A 15,703-nucleotide genomic window follows, 5' to 3' on the forward strand; every position below is an offset into this window, starting at 1 on the left:
TTTTATTGATTTACTTTATTTGTTTTTGGTTGAACACTACACTCTACACTACATTCTACTTTTTTCTAATTCTCTAATCTCTAGTCTAATTAAATCCACTAGTTAAAAAAAGTAACTTGTTAAAACCCTTCACAAGTTTAATCGAGCACAAGAGATAAAAAATGTGTCACGTGCCCAGTAAAAGGGGTGTACTGTTTAAATCCCAGCTGAGCTGATAACGGCACTTTATGATACTGGGAATTTCAAACCCCAGCTGATAAATATCTGGTAGATTAGTGAGCAAAATCCTTTATATTCAACAGAAAAACCTGTACACGAATCACAGGGAGTGGAACAGGAGCTCTTTTTTTGCTCCAAGCACATTAGCACGGCCCTATAAATGAGAATAAATTACAATAGTGTGGCATATTCAGCATAACGTTTCAGATTTTGCTTATATTTGTTGAAAACTGAATAAACCAGAAGCGAGTCAGTTCATTACTAAGGTTGGGGTCGGATTTACTTTTGGATTTAACCCACTTGAGATTGACTTGAGTATATGAAACCCATTTAACTTTTTTGAGAAATGTTTTTCCTCTTGTTTTTATTATTCTTGCCAGTTTTTCTATTTTTCACTTTTTCTTTTTAAGTTTTAATACGCATGGTACCATAAACCTTAGAGCTAGCCTGCATTTACCAATGCTTTTTTACAAAAACATCAGAAGCTCCCAATACCCTATTTTGTTTGGTAACTGAAATGAGCCTTATCTCTACAAGTAAAAGGACAAAGTCCTCGGTGGGTTATTGATAAACAAAGCTCATGTGCCCTGGTTGGATGTGAATATAAGTAACAATCCTTAACAGCAGCTCCTCATCTGATTATAAGGTATGTAGTTTTCATTTAAAGACGTAAAATATTCTCTAAGGGGGTTAAGAGGGCCACTGTTTGTTTTTACTTCGCATAAATGTGTTTTATTTTTGTTTAAATTTAGTTTAGAGTTTAAAAAATATGCAAGTTGGGGTGAATTCAAGCACATTTCCCAAATGTATTTTATTTTCTCAGTGTGAACAGTAGCAACAATGAAACACATTCCATCACTGGTTTTGCTCCTTCTCCTGGGAATGTCCTCAGCACGCACCTATCGTAAGTATAATCTGGGTATATATGGACTCTTTTTTTTAAGGAAAAGTAGTTATATGTAAAAGATAGTGACGTGAAAATGACAATGATAAACTCATTGCCTCTTATTATTAATAAGAGGCAATGAGTTTATCATCAGGTAGAGATAGAGAGTGAAGAAGTATAACAGAAACTTAACAGAGTATAATGTGTTAAGTTATTTGCAGTTACTGCAGTTTTTGTTTAGAGCTGGATGCATTATGTAATGCATCCAGCAACATCAGTGTCTTACATAACATGTAAGACAATAATACTTCCAAAAAACACATGAAGGAGTCAGTTTTTTAGTTTCTACAGTAAGAACTTTCTTTCGAACCATTCTTTTGGCTCACCAAGTTCAGCATCCTATGTAATCATTTTGAATCATGGGTAGACTTTGCTGACTAAGCAAACTAACCAGCAGTTGTGTTTGTTGATATTTTGCATCTCTACCAAATATGCCTATCCAAATATGTTCATATACTACAGTCACTGTATTACTGTAAACAGAGTTATCAAGCTAACTACGTGAGGAAGTAACTAAATGAGGTACATTTGGATGGGTGCTCATTTTCAGCTGCTTGCTTGAATGCATGTCCTTTCATGATATCTTTCATTTGCATTATGCTATTGCCAGAAAATGTGGCCCTGCGTGGCAAAGCAACCCAGTCAACCTGTATGAGTACGGTATTGTCGGCTGCCTACGCTGCAATTGATGGAAACCGTGATTCTGACCTTCGCCATGGATCATGCTCGCACACCGATCAACAGACTGACCCCTGGTGGAGAGTGGACTTGCTTGAGTCCTACATTGTCACTTCCATCACCATCACCAACAGAGGAGACTGCTGTCATGAAGAGCTCAACGGGCTGGAGATCTACATAGGCAACTCTTTGAATAATGATGGCTTAAATAACCCAAAGTTAGTAAATATAGAGCAATAAGGAATTACCAACAACACTGTGATTCTTTGTCTTTTGTTCTGGTTATCCTGTTTTGGCATTTTACTCATTTTTACCTTTGCAGTGTTTGTTTATTGCTGTTTTCCTGAACGGCAACAGGAGAGGTTGCTGTAGGACTGACATTGTTAGATGCCCATATTCTTTTTATTGGCACTCCCTACAATAGATTCCTATATTAAATCATTCCATTATATATTGAAATAGAGAATATTAAGTTACAGTTTTTGTCAATTTTGTCAGCACAACACAAGAAGAATAAAGTGAAAGAAGTGCCAATGACTCTGTGAGTATTGTGCTATACTTATGGAGTGCTTACAGTTTAAAAAAAAAGAAAAAAAAGAAATACCAGTATGAAAACTGAGAGTACAGCAGGCACCTGTCTTAAAGGCCTATTCACTCACTCCAATCTCCTCTCTGTGCCATGTCTGTGGCTCTGGAGCTACCAGCAAATTTAACTAATTAAAAATGATCACGCTGACTATCATATGTTCTGATATTTGCTGCCATGGTAAATTGTATTTTCTCACACATTTCTTGTTAGGGTTGGAAAAATTTCTGAAGTTGGTGCAGGCAAATCCTACACTGTGAATTTCGCTGGTCGTGTGGAGGGGCGTTATGTAACTTTGACTCTTCCTGGTTCAGAAAGGATCCTCGCACTCTGTGAAGTGGAAGTCTACGGATATCACGCTCCAACTGGTGAGAATTTGAACTACTACATGAGTAAATGTGCACGGTATGCAGCTATATTGCCAAACTCCAGTATCCAGAGTTTCAAGCTGATATTAAAGCAGTTTAACAATAGATATATGAAGTGCAATAAAGTTTAAACAATTTCAAATAGAAACGTGAAAAAAAAACACCCAGTACTTTATTTCCTAAAAAAAGCTGCAAAGCCAGCACGTCATTAGTGTTCATCACTGTAACCATGACGACAAAGAGTTTGCTTCATGAATTTTCTTTTATTTAAAATAAATTAAAAGAAATGTTTTTTCTTTTATTTATGTAACTGCTGATATTTATTTAGACTGCTTGCTTCCTATTGATTTCTCTGAACTAACTTCAGTAACGCCTTTATCCACACTATCAATATATCTACTAGTCCACATTCCTACAAAGAACTCTTATCATTAATCAGTGCTTTGATTTTAAATATGATCAGTTAATCTGTATTAAGAGGCTAAAGGCTTTTAAGGTGGAAGTAATTAAATCATTAATTCAGAAGCCTTTACTTATTCCAGCTTTCTTGTCCAGCCTAAAAAGGAAAAAGAAAAGGTTCATAATTCAGCAAAGCATAGAAAGGACTAGCAAAGGTTACCAATGATCTTTTTATTGTCTCTGGGATTGGGTTCATCTCTGTACTTGTGTATTGCTAGACGTCACTGCAGCATTTGATAACTCTGAATAAAACATTTTACAAAAGTAACTTCATATTTCCTAGAATACAATATATGTACAATATGTAAATACAATGTGTTGAAATTTTAAACAGGAAGAAAAGGAGAAGTCTATTGATTACTAGGTAGTGGGAAGGGGGGAGGGATTAAATAAGTTTAGGCTTACTTCTTTTTGAACATGAAAGTTTTTTGTAGTTGTAGTTGGTTTGTTTTCCTTTTGTAATGCTTTGTTTGTCTCTTTTTATTTCTCTGTTGTTACACTTTTTTTTAAACATGTTCATAATAAAGATTCAATTCAATAGTTATCCTAAACTGTTCATATAAACAAGTAAACAGTTTTTCGCTCACAGAAAAGTTCAATTAGGGATTGTTATCAGAAGTCAGAGCATATATATTTTCACTGCTGTGCAGTTATATTTATGTTTGGAACCAGATGATACAAATTGGTTTCTTAAACTACAGATATGTTTTCAAGACTGGATGAAAGGTCCTCCATTACAACCATTTGCAGCACTGAGCCTTGTTCTGCCAGTGGTTTCTTCCTGTTAAAAGGGTGTTTTTTTTCCTTCCCACGTTCACCAAGGCTTGCTCAAAGGGGCTTGTATGACTGCTGTGATTCTCTCTCTGATACTGTAGGGGGTTTACTCTACAATATAAAGCACACTGAGATATTGTGATTACTATTATTATGAATTGTGGCTATGTAATTAAAGCTGATTTGAATTAAAATCATCCTGGGAAAAGTGTTAGGCAGGTTAGAGGGGAAGCTGTGTGTGCACTCCAGACCCATACTGGACAAGTGGCGTGGCTCTAGCAATAAAGTGAAAGCTGCAATCTTCGATTCTAATGAAAACATAGATGAGCTTGAAAGGAAGGCTCTAGATTTACTGGTAAATATATGCCCAAACCCTCACCCATGGCCACGAGCTTTGGGTAGTGATCAGAACAATCAAACTGCAGATACGAAGAGCTTCCTCTGTGGGGTACCTGGGGTCAGCCTTAGTTATACAGTGTGGAGCTCATTTGAGAGGGGCTAAACGTAAAGTCGCTACTCCTCCACATGAAAAGGAGTCAGTTAAGGTGGTTTGGCATCTGACTTGGATGCCTCCTTGGTGGCTGGTAGGTGTAACCAGTGAAGGCAGATGGAATGACCTCCCTGAGCCTGGTTCTGTGCAGAGTCTCTTTGTATGAAGAGAGAGTTCTTCTTTCCCACCGTTGACAAGTGTTTTCTTATGTTGGATCACCTGATTGTTGGGGTTTTATCTCGGGTATTTTAGACTTTTTACCTTATAATAAAAATAATTTTAAAGTAAATGTTTCTCTATAGATAAAACTGAATTGAAAAATGTAATTGAATCTAATGCATTTCTTGACGCCGAAACATGATTATTGACAAGACATCAATGTTTAATTTTTTTTTCATGAATTTGTTCTTTTGCAGGAGAAAATCTTGCACTTCAAGGAAAAGCCTCACAGTCCTCACTCTATACAATTGGTATTGCCTATAATGCCATAGATGGAAATTATAACGGCATATGGGGTGGGGCATCATGCACTCATACCAAACCTGACTTCAGTCCCTGGTGGCGACTCGATCTGCGCAAAACCCATAAAGTTTTTTCTGTTAAGGTACTGAATGTAATAGATTCTCTCCCAGAACGACTAAATGGAGCCGAGATCCGCATCGGAGATTCTCTTGAAAACAATGGCAACTATAATCCCAGGTACAATGCACACTAAAAACTGCAACTTTAATAGAAATTAAATTAATTACAAACTGGAACTATAGGGACATTTGCATCTTCCAAAACTGATGAGAGCAAATTTATTGTACAGCAGTGTGTTGATAAAATACAAATCATAAATGTGAACCATATTCAGGTTAATGTGGGAGTCCAAATAAATGAGGTAAAGAATATTAGTCCTCTTAAAGGAAAATACCAAAATCCAAACAGAAAATGAGTATGAACAAAAATTTCTGTGATTCCACTCATAGAAAGCAAGAACCTTATCTGACTTAATTTGCCCAATATCACCTTTGGGGTTGTGAAATTTTGCAGTTCCACACTGCCAAGTGAAGAATCCAATGTGAAACGCCCTGGTAAACGTCTTGGGTTAACCAAATAATCTCTGCTTCTTCTGCCAGGTGTGCTGTGATCTCAAGCATCCCAGGAGGTTCCATTCAAGAGTTCCACTGTAACGCAAGTGACGGGATGGGGATGGATGGCCGCTATGTTAACATAGTCATCCCTGGAAGACATGAATACCTGACTCTGTGTGAGGTGGAAGTGTATGGCTCTGTCCTCGATTAGCTGTAAAGCTTGTGAAGAATAACTGTGCAAGGTTTCTCTTACAGTTTTAGATACACAGTAACTCGAAAATGTTTTCCCAAATTCATAGGGTACGGAAGCATAGACCTGCCACCCAAAAGAAAAATAGAGCTATATTACGTTATAACGTGAAAACTTTATTGTTCTAACAATATACTTTTCACGTTTGAACAACATAATATCACGTTATTACAATATACATAATTATCACGTTCGTACAATATAATATTTATATTGTAAGAACGTAAAAGTTTTTTTGTTTGAAGTTTTCTCTTTATCATGGTTTTTACCTTACAATCTAAAGCACCGTAATATGGAACGCCAGGACTGCCATAATGAATTAATTAAATACACCATTAAATAATTAATTAAATGTGGTAATAATTAATTAAACGTGGCAATAATTAATTAGATAAATGTTTACAACACATTTAATTAGTTAATTATTGACACATTTGATTAATTATTGACACATTTAATTCATTATTGACATATTTAATTAATTAATAACACATTTAAATAATTATTGACAGTTTTAATTAATTATTTAATGATTTATTTATTTAATTCGTTTTGGCACTTTTTGTCCCCTTCATGTCCGGCCTTGAAATCATTTTATCTGTCAGCCTCACCCATCAAACTAAGTGGGCGGGGTTAACGGTGCCACTGCAGCTTCTCTAACATTTGATTGGTTGCCGTGCAAAGTTAAGTCAAGACAGGTCGATCCTAGATAATCGATTGCTTGTGTGGACTTGGGCCAGCCAGATATCCCAGAATGTATTTCAAATCACAGGCAGCAATGGTGGTGGTGGTGTAAAGTTTTAAAATACCCCGTTCTTTTGTCACCAACTACACTTTTAACAGTGTTTTAGCCGCGAATGTAGTGGCATAATCTTCACGTCTGGTCAGGTTGTCAACATAGAACATGTTTGCAAAAGTGCTCAGATGTTTTCAGAGATGTCACTAGCTCTGCTAACAGTCAGCATGCAGTGTACCGAGCTCACAGCCCCGGTGATCCAGCTTAACTGTTTTTCTTTTTGTTTGGTTTGTTTTTGTTTTTTTGAGGGGGCGGGGGGGGGGGGGGCGGGGGGGTACGTTAACCGGTTTGTTCACATATTCCACTATCCGTGTTCCACATGTTGCATTCACAGATTCTCGTTTTCACCGAACATCGTCTCTTTCCGCCTGGTCATAGCTGGACTGGCCACCGGTGGGCCGATGTGATTTTTCGTTTTTATGGGCCGATCTTTTTTTGTTTTTGTTTTTCCATAACGGTATAAACACTGAAAGGTGGTGGATTGGCCAGATGCTGGGAGATGTGTAAAAATAACTCAGTTGTTTGGTGGTGGCTATTGCGGAGCTTCCACAGATTCAGTAACATTAGCAAGTGGTGGAGGCCAGCAGGGGAGACAGGAGGAGGAGAGCCCCGAGGCGGCCGCCGGTCCGAGTGTCAGGTGAACTGAACTTCAGGTAAGAAGTTATGACCTGCAGTCTATCTGGGTCAGATATAAACCAAGTTTAGTTTATTTTTTTTATGCTGACTTTTTACAGTCAGTTATAATAACTCATACTGTGTACTAGCTAGCATGACGGAGTTTTCATCAGCATTGTTGTAGCGAACTTTAAGGTTAGTTAGTAGAGTTGCCAACCCTCCCGTAAAAAGACGGAATCCTCCCGCATTCAGAGAAAATATTATGCGTTTCGTATTGAGCTGAAAAGGAACACAGTTTGTCCCGTACTTCAGCTAGAATGAAAAAAAGACACAAAGCTGGAGTTATTCTGTCTTTGCTGCACAGCTGCTGCTTCTTCTCTCATTCTCTCCTCCTCCCTCTCCTGTTGCTACTTCAATCATGAAACTGATCAATGATCAGCTGATCGGTTTTTCTCTCTTGTTTGTTTATCTCCCACTTTGCGCCAGAAAGAGGAAACCGCCGGATGTTGCACTAAACAACAGCAGCACGTTGTTGTTGTTAGAATTTATTTAATATTAATTTCTAGTATCAGCTGATGTTTGCTGGAGCCACAGCCGTAAAAGCTGCTGGTCATGATGTCGGTTTGGTTATCTGGTGAGAGGGAAACATGAAGATGAGACCAGGAGATGTCCTTACTGAATCATCAGAGCTGAACAGGTGATGGAGAAACAGGTTTACCTTTTAGGTGACATGAATGAGTTGAAGGGAAGTTATGAACTGTTTCTGAGAGACAAGTAACACCAGGATCCTTTTCTAAGTAGCTGACAGCTGGTAACTGTGCAGGGGCGGGTCTAGCAAAGTTTTGCCAGGGGGGCCAGGTAGGGCATTAACAGGGAAAGGGGGGCACAAAGAAATACTTTCTTATTCTCATTTAAAATGTCTGGCTGTTATTAAATAATTATCTGAAGCTTACAACCAAAGTTTTTATCTGACATAAAATGTATAGAAATCATACATACATATACATAGACGCTGTTGTGTACATCACTGTCACAACAGCGTCTGTTTTCATTCAAAGGCTTAATGGCTTTAATACCTGGTGGGCCGGTCTCTAGTCAAAATGCCCGGGCTGTTTTTTTTTGTCCCAGTCCATTCCTGGGCATGACATGCAGTGAATTAATCTGAGAAGGTGCATTAAAAAATAAATGGCCGGGCCAGCGATGTACATTGCATATCAGCTCGCATAGACACATTAGTTGTGCCTCTTCTTAATGACGGTATCTTAGCTAACAACCCCAACTACCAGATTCAACTTGTAATTGGCTAAAAATAACTTAGCCTACTGGTGAGAGGGACGTTGTTAGCTTTCCACATTCCGACACTTCAAAAGCTTCAGGATCTGTCCGCTCAGCACAGCATCAGCACCATGGAAATACACGAGACAGAATTCACAATGCATTTTTGAGACTTTCAGGTGTATGGACCAATGTGTTATTTTCTGATCAAACCAGAAATCTTTAATGAGCAGCTAGATTTGTCTTAATGCCAGTTAATGCGACATCGAAGCAGCTGGAATCCACAGCTGTGCGTGTTCATGGAGCTGCATTTTCACATGCTGGACATCACTACCTGACAAGCTTAACTGTCTTCAGAACATTGCAGAGGCCTTATTGACAGTATTTGGCTCTACATGTCTGTGTGAGCAGATTTTCTCTCACATGAAGAGTGTCCTCAGGTAGCCGTCTGAATGCTGGACACTCGGAGACCTGTTGGTCTCTGTATTAACAAATATGCCATATTGGCCCAGTTTTTTTTACTTATCATTGTTGTGAGGAGACCATAAATAGCATTTGTATTTTCTGTTGTACGGCTCATTTGCTGTTATGGATAAAGAGTGTCTTTTTTTTGTTTCAAAATAGCTGATAACTATTCGCTGATAGCTGCCAACATCTGCGAACAAATATAATTCTATAAAGTGGTTCTATATAGTGTGTAACTGTTAATATAGAGCGTTATTAAATTTATTGCTAATGCACTCATATGGCACACTGGCTTCTGAGGAAAATTTAAATGGCACTCATCATCAGAAAGGTTGCCTACCCCTGCCTTAGTCTATGTTTGACGTTTTATATCTAATCTTTGCTCTCAAACATTTAAACAGCAGCGAGTCTGCAGCTGAGGGAATACAAACTCAAATTGTCAGCATAGGTTTGATTGTTTCTTGCGTGTATTAATTTGGTGATTTATTAAATGTATAACTGTTATTCTAATCTGCTGCTGATGAAAATGCAGATAACACAGATCACAACACCTGTTCAACCAATCACATTCATTCCACTTTGATCTGAGACAAACTGAGCGTTCATCTCTGTTACAGTGTTGTGTTAGACTGCTATATTTTTGTGTTCTTTATGCTGTAGATTTTCATGTCTCTGGAATAGTTGGCAGTAATAAGGATGATTTTCTGTAAAATCATATTGATATGACCCGTGAATTACTCGTAGATGACCATTAGAGTGGTCAGCTGGGAAACTCTGTGTTAACTTAGAGAGCTGAAGATATCGTGGATATGCTGACCTCGCTCCGTGGTGTACAGGGCTGTTTACCCTCATGATTAATATTCACAATAAAAATATTAGTCGAACATCATAAAGTCTGTATGTGTGTCATAGTGTCGAACAACCTTTGTACAGTTAAAGTCAGCAGTTACTACATGACGGAAACACCAACGTTATTTCTTTTATGCATTTATACACAGGCCACGCCTATTACTGAACAAAAACCCAAAGATCAGCTGTTAATCGAATTTATTTGCTCTCTCTCCTCCTTAAACATATTTTTAATGTTAGTTATAATTCAGAATTGGCGACTGAAACATGTATGACACATAAGAACATCAGGAAATAAAAACCCGATAAATATAACCTCAGTAAATGAAGTCAGTGTACACTGGGGGTTATTACAGCTGTGTACCGGGGCCTGCGCTTTGTCAGTTGTAATAACAGCTCGATTGCTTGCGAAGCGAGCGGATCTATCCCACGCTTTGCTGTGAGACTGGGCTGGGCAGACATCTCCGAAATCATCGAAGCACTTTTGCAAAGAGGCTCTACCTTGACAAACTGACCAGATATCTGAAGATTAAACCACTACATTCTTGGCTAAAAAATATTAAAATGGTATTTGGTGGCACACAAACAGGGTTTTTAAAATTTCAGTTCTGTTAGTTTCCACATGCTGGTTGTTGGCGTGCAGTAACGCCTTCTAAAAACAACGGCCACCAGGCCAAAGCAATTGTTTTGACTCGATCAGCGTTAACCCCGCCCACTGGGTTTGATGGGTGAGGTTGACAGATAAAATTATTTCATGGTGAGACCTGAAGGAGTCAACTGTGCCAAAATGATTAATTAAATTTGTCAAAAATATTTATTTAATTATTTCCTATTTTAATTAATTATTGCCACATTTAATTAATTATTTAATGGTGTATTTAATTAATTCATTATGGCAGTCCTGGCGTTCCATACTGTAAAGCAGCTGCTGCTGTCAATTGCTTTTCTATAAATAAATGAAATTTAAACATTTTACTGAATGTAGTAACCTAATTGTGATTACTGACAAACATCGAGGTGTAATTATTTTTATACATTTGTTGTTTTGCAGTTTGTGCTCTATGAATTTGGCATCGCTTATAATGCCATAGATGGGAATCATAACGACATCTGTGAGAGGCATTCTGCAGTCACACAAGAAACAAGCAACTCACATTGAGTAACTCAACAGAATAAGTTACAAACTACATTTTGGGGGATGTATTCTGTAATCTGTAGTGGAATACGTTTTAAAAGTAACCTTCCCAACACTTCCAGTTCAAGAATTCCAGAGTAATAGGAGACATGAAATGGATGGTCGCTATGTTAACAGTCGTCCCTGGAAGACATGAATACCTGACTTTGTGTGAGGTGAAAGGGACTAGAAAGAGAGAGCATATTTCTCCTGTTTTGGCTTCCCTTCATTGGCTTCCTGTTAAATCCAGAATTGAATTCAAAATCCTGCTCCTCACATACAAGGTCTTAAATAATCAGGCCCCATCGTATCTTGACCTTATAGTACCATATCACCCCATTAGAGCACTTCGCTCTTGCACTGCAGGCTTTACTTGTTGTTCCTAGAGTATTTAAAAGTAGAATGGGAGGCAGAGCCTTCAGTGTTCAGGCCCCTCTTCTGTGGAACCAACTTCCTGTTTGGATTCGGGAGACAGACACTATCTCTACTTTTAAGACTAGGCTTAAAAGATTCCTTTTATATTCCTTTTATATATTTTGTAATATATCTATATCATAGCTAACACACTTCTGGATGGATGCAAACTGCATTTCGTTGCCTTGTACTCGTGACATGTGCAATGACAATAAAGTTGAATTCTATTCTATTTTTGCTAAAGCATATAGTTGGGGCTGGACCAGGTGACACTGAATCCTCCCTTAGTTATGCTGCAATAGGTGTAGACTGCTGGGGGATTCCCATGATGCATTGAGTATTTCTTTTTTAGTCACCTTTCTCACTAAACATGTGTTTATAGACCTCTCTGCTGAATCACACTTGTTATTATTCTCTGTCTCTCTTCCACAGCATGTCTTTATCCTGTCTTCCTTCTCTCACCCCAACTGCTCGCAGCAGATGGCCCCGCCCCTCCCTGAGTCTGGTTCTGCTGGAGGTTTCTTCCTGTTAAAAGGGAGTTTTTCCTTCCCACTGTTGCCAAAGTGCTTGCCCATAGGGGGTCATATGATTGTTGGGTTTTTTCACTGTATGTGTTATTGTAGGGTCTACCTTACGATATAAAGTGCCTTCAGACGACTGTTGTTGTGATTTTGCGCTATATAAATAAAATTGAATTGAATTGAAAGTGTATGGCTCTGTCCTGGATTAGATGTAAAGCTTATGTCACTAACAAAAACAAATGAACAAACAAACTGGTTCTGCTGGCTACATCGAGTGATGACCTCCAGCTCGCTCTGGAAAGGTTCACAGCTGAGTGTGAAGTGGTGGGAATGAGAATCAGTACCTCCAAATCTGAGGCCATGGTCCTCAGCCGGAAAAGGGTGAATTGCCCACTCCGGGTCAGGGACGAGTTTTTGCCCCAAGTGGAGGAGTTCAAGGTTCAAGGTTCTTTATTTGTCACATGCATAGTTATACAAGTATAACACACAGTGAAATGTAGCCTGACACGCTCCTCGACATGTGCAAAAATTGGGGGGGGGGGAGGGTGTAGAGGAAGAACATTATATATACATATATATATATATATATATATATATATATATATATATATATATATATATATATATATATACACATAGTATATACACTGGGTGAATGTGCAGTAGTAGCAGCAAGCAGGTGAATTCTGTACATTAATATGAATAGACATCTGACTATTTTACAGGATAGACAATATAAACATATTTAAAATTAAAGGAATTGAAATGTACATTGTGCCTTGGTTTAGAGTGTCTGGAAGAGAGTCCTGTCTCAGTCAATTATAGATGATGTGAGAGGGCGGGTGTGTGTGTTTAGGGCACTGATGGCTTGGGGATAGAAGCTCCTCTTGAGTCTCTCTGTCCTTGCCCGGAAGATGCGGAACCTTCTACCAGATTGCAGAAGTTGGAACAGTTTGTTGCCTGGATGGGACGGGTCCTTCAGTATCTGCGCTGCTCTAGTCCGGCATCTCCTGGTGTAGGTGTCCTGAAGCGGGGGGAGAGCAATCCTGCAGCAGCGTTCTGCTGTACGGATCACTCTCTGGAGAGCTTTATGGTCCTTCACACAGCTGTTCCCGAACCACGATGTCATGTTCTGTGTGAGGATGCTCTCCACAGCGCCTGTATAGAAAATCCTGAGGATCTTTGGAGAGACCCTGAACTTCCTCAGTTGTCGTAGGTGATACAGGCGCTGCCTAGCCTTTTTGGTCTGGACCTGAATGTGGGCAGCCCATGTCAGGTCTGAGGAGATGTGGACACCAAGATACTTGAAGGACTGCACCCTCTCCACTGGAGCTCCATTGATGATAATGGGCTTGTAGTCTCTGTGCTGACCCCTTCTGAAGTCCACCACCAGCTCCTTGGTCTTGCTGACGTTCAGCTGGAGGTGGTTGTCCTGGCACCACGATGCCAGATTCTTCACTTCATCCATGTAGGCCGCCTCATCGTTGTTGGAGATGGCACCCAACACCACTGTGTCGTCAGCAAACTTCGCAATGGTGTTGGAGCCATGGGTGGCCACACAGTCTGAAGTGTAGAGGGAGTAGAGCAGTGGCGAGAGGACACATCCCTGAGGTGCTCCTGTGTTGATGGTGATGCTGTTGGAGAAGCACCTGCCCACCCTCACCACCTGAGTTCTGCCAGTGAGGAAGTCCAGCACCCATGCACACAGACGGCTGTTAAGTCCCAGATCCCTCAGCTTTGTGAACAGTCTGCAGGGCACTATTGTGTTAAAAGCTGAACTGTAATCAACAAACAGCATTCGCACATAGTTACCCTGTTTCTTGTCCACATGGCTGAGAGTGGTGTGTAGGACGTGGGCGATGGCATCCTCTGTGGATCTGTTGGATCTGTAGGCGAACTGCAGCGGATCTGTGGTGTCTGGGATGGAGGAGGAGATGATGTTCTTCAGCAGCCTCTCAAACACCTTCATTACTACCGAGGTCAGTGCAACTGGTCGGTAATCGTTCAGGGATGAGGGTTTGCTGTTCTTGGGCACAGGGATGATGGTGGATCTTTTGAAGCATGTGGGGACCACAGACTTCGCCAGGGACTCGTTGAAGATGTAAGTGAACACACCTGCTAGCTGGTCAGCACAGCAGCGCAGCAGACGGCCGGTGATGCCGTCTGGCCCCGCCAGTTTACGTATCTCGGGGTCTTGTTCACGAGTGACGGGAGATGAGAGTGGGAGATTGATAGACGGATAGCGGACACTGTACCAGTCCATTGTAGTGAAGAGAGAGCTGAGTGTAAAAGCAAAGCACTCAATTTACCGATCGATCTACGTCCCTACCCTCACCTATGGTCATGAGCTGTGGGTAGTGACCAAAAGAATGAGATCACAGATACAAGCAGTGGAAATGGGCTTCCTCCGAAGGGTGGCTGGCCTCTCCCTTAGAGATAGGGCAAGGCTCAGAGTAGAGCTGCTGCTCCTTCACATCTAAAGGAGCCAGCTGAGGTGGTTCGGGCATCTTACAAGGATGCCTCCTGGGCACCTCCTAGGTGAGGTGTTCTGGGCATGTCCCACCGGGACGAGGACCCGAGGCAGACCCAGGAACAGCTGGAGAGATTATATCTCTCGGGTGGCCTGGGAGTGCCTTGGTGTCTCCCCGGATAAGCTGGAGGAGGTGGCTGGGGAGAAGGAAGTCTGGGCTTCTCTGCTTGGGCGGCTGGCGCCGGAAAAGCAGAAGAAGGTGGATGGATGGAAACAAAAACGCATGTTAACATCTCAAAAACAATAACAAACAATAACAATCATCAGAATAGATGGTAAGGTTTTAGTGTGATTGTTTATATAAAAAACAACCAGTGTAACTATGAACTGATTGTTATATAGCTCCTTTCTACTCTTCCAGAGTACTCAAAGCACTTTATACAACATACTGCATTCACACCATTCACAGAAACACTTTCTTCTAGGATTTAAGTGCATTCTATCTAACATTCATTCACACGCATTCATACTCTGATGGATGCATCGGAAAGCAACTTGGGATTAGTATCTTGCCCAAGGATATTTGGCATGCACACTGGGGGAACCACGAACCTTCCGCTCAGTAGATGACCAGCTCTTTCTCATGAGCTACAGCTACCCCTATGCAAGCTGTGAAAGTTTGTCTTGGGCTTTTAAAGATATAAAAAAGGTATCCCTAATTTTATAAGTACCCGCAAAACACTCATCAGTTAGTTGGACAGATTTCTGTTCTTGTATGAACATAGTTGGTTGGCAGTTGAATGTAAATGGGACTTTCTGAAAGCCAAAGTTAGACTATGAACAGGAAAATACTGTGCATTATTATAGTAGAGCAAAATGACTCAGCTATTATTATGGAATCTGCAGATGAGCTATATTGTCTAGTCAAAATATATGATGCGTGACAGTGAAGATGGTGCCATCCTGTGGTGACAATGTGCTGCTGTGTTTGGTGTTTAGATCCTCTGTCTTTTTACACTTATGGGATTTATAGACAAAAAAATTGGATTAAAAAGGCAATTTGAAAATGGGTCTGACAATAAGATTATAAACAATGATACAGCTAGTGCAATTTGTTGACTTTATCAACATTGATTTAAATAATATACATTACACTGTTTATTTTTTTAGGTTTCACTAAAAATAAACAAACATCTAGGACACTAAAGAATTTAATGACTTTGGGTCAATTATTTGGAAGCCCAGAACCTGAAAGATCACAAATTTTGCAATGTCTCT

General features: G+C 39.9%; 1 protein-coding gene across 2 annotated transcripts; it reads left to right on the plus strand.

The window, feature by feature from the left end:
* The first annotated feature begins 731 nt into the window (after nt 1-731).
* LOC113032679 (uncharacterized) lies at nt 732-12,140 on the plus strand. Of its 2 annotated transcripts, XM_080308138.1 has the most exons (7): nt 732-865; nt 1,043-1,123; nt 1,776-2,061; nt 2,643-2,797; nt 4,937-5,219; nt 5,642-5,772; nt 11,867-12,140. In XM_080308138.1, the coding sequence occupies exons 2-7, from the start codon at nt 1,060-1,062 to the stop codon at nt 11,932-11,934; spliced, it is 987 nt and encodes a 328-aa protein (XP_080164264.1). In that variant the 5' UTR covers nt 732-865; nt 1,043-1,059; the 3' UTR covers nt 11,935-12,140. The 2 variants fall into 2 exon arrangements, with proteins under 2 accessions (XP_080164264.1, XP_026041494.2); XM_026185709.2 differs by lacking the exon at nt 11,867-12,140 and having other exon boundaries at nt 5,642-6,133.
* Nucleotides 12,141-15,703: the final 3,563 nt, after the last annotated feature.

Source organism: Astatotilapia calliptera, chromosome 11, assembly GCF_964374335.1.
Source record: "Astatotilapia calliptera chromosome 11, fAstCal68.1, whole genome shotgun sequence".
Lineage (NCBI taxonomy): Eukaryota > Metazoa > Chordata > Actinopteri > Cichliformes > Cichlidae > Astatotilapia > Astatotilapia calliptera.

Excerpts from the sequence above, each read along its gene's own strand:
- LOC113032679 (XM_080308138.1), top strand. The coding sequence starts at position 1,060 with ATGAAACACATTCCATCACTGGTTTTGCTCCTTCTCCTGGGAATGTCC. Across the intron at positions 2,062-2,642 it reads GATGGCTTAAATAACCCAAA|GGTTGGAAAAATTTCTGAAG; the intron begins GTTAGTAAATAT and ends ATTTCTTGTTAG. Across the intron at positions 5,220-5,641 it reads AATGGCAACTATAATCCCAG|GTGTGCTGTGATCTCAAGCA; the intron begins GTACAATGCACA and ends TTCTTCTGCCAG.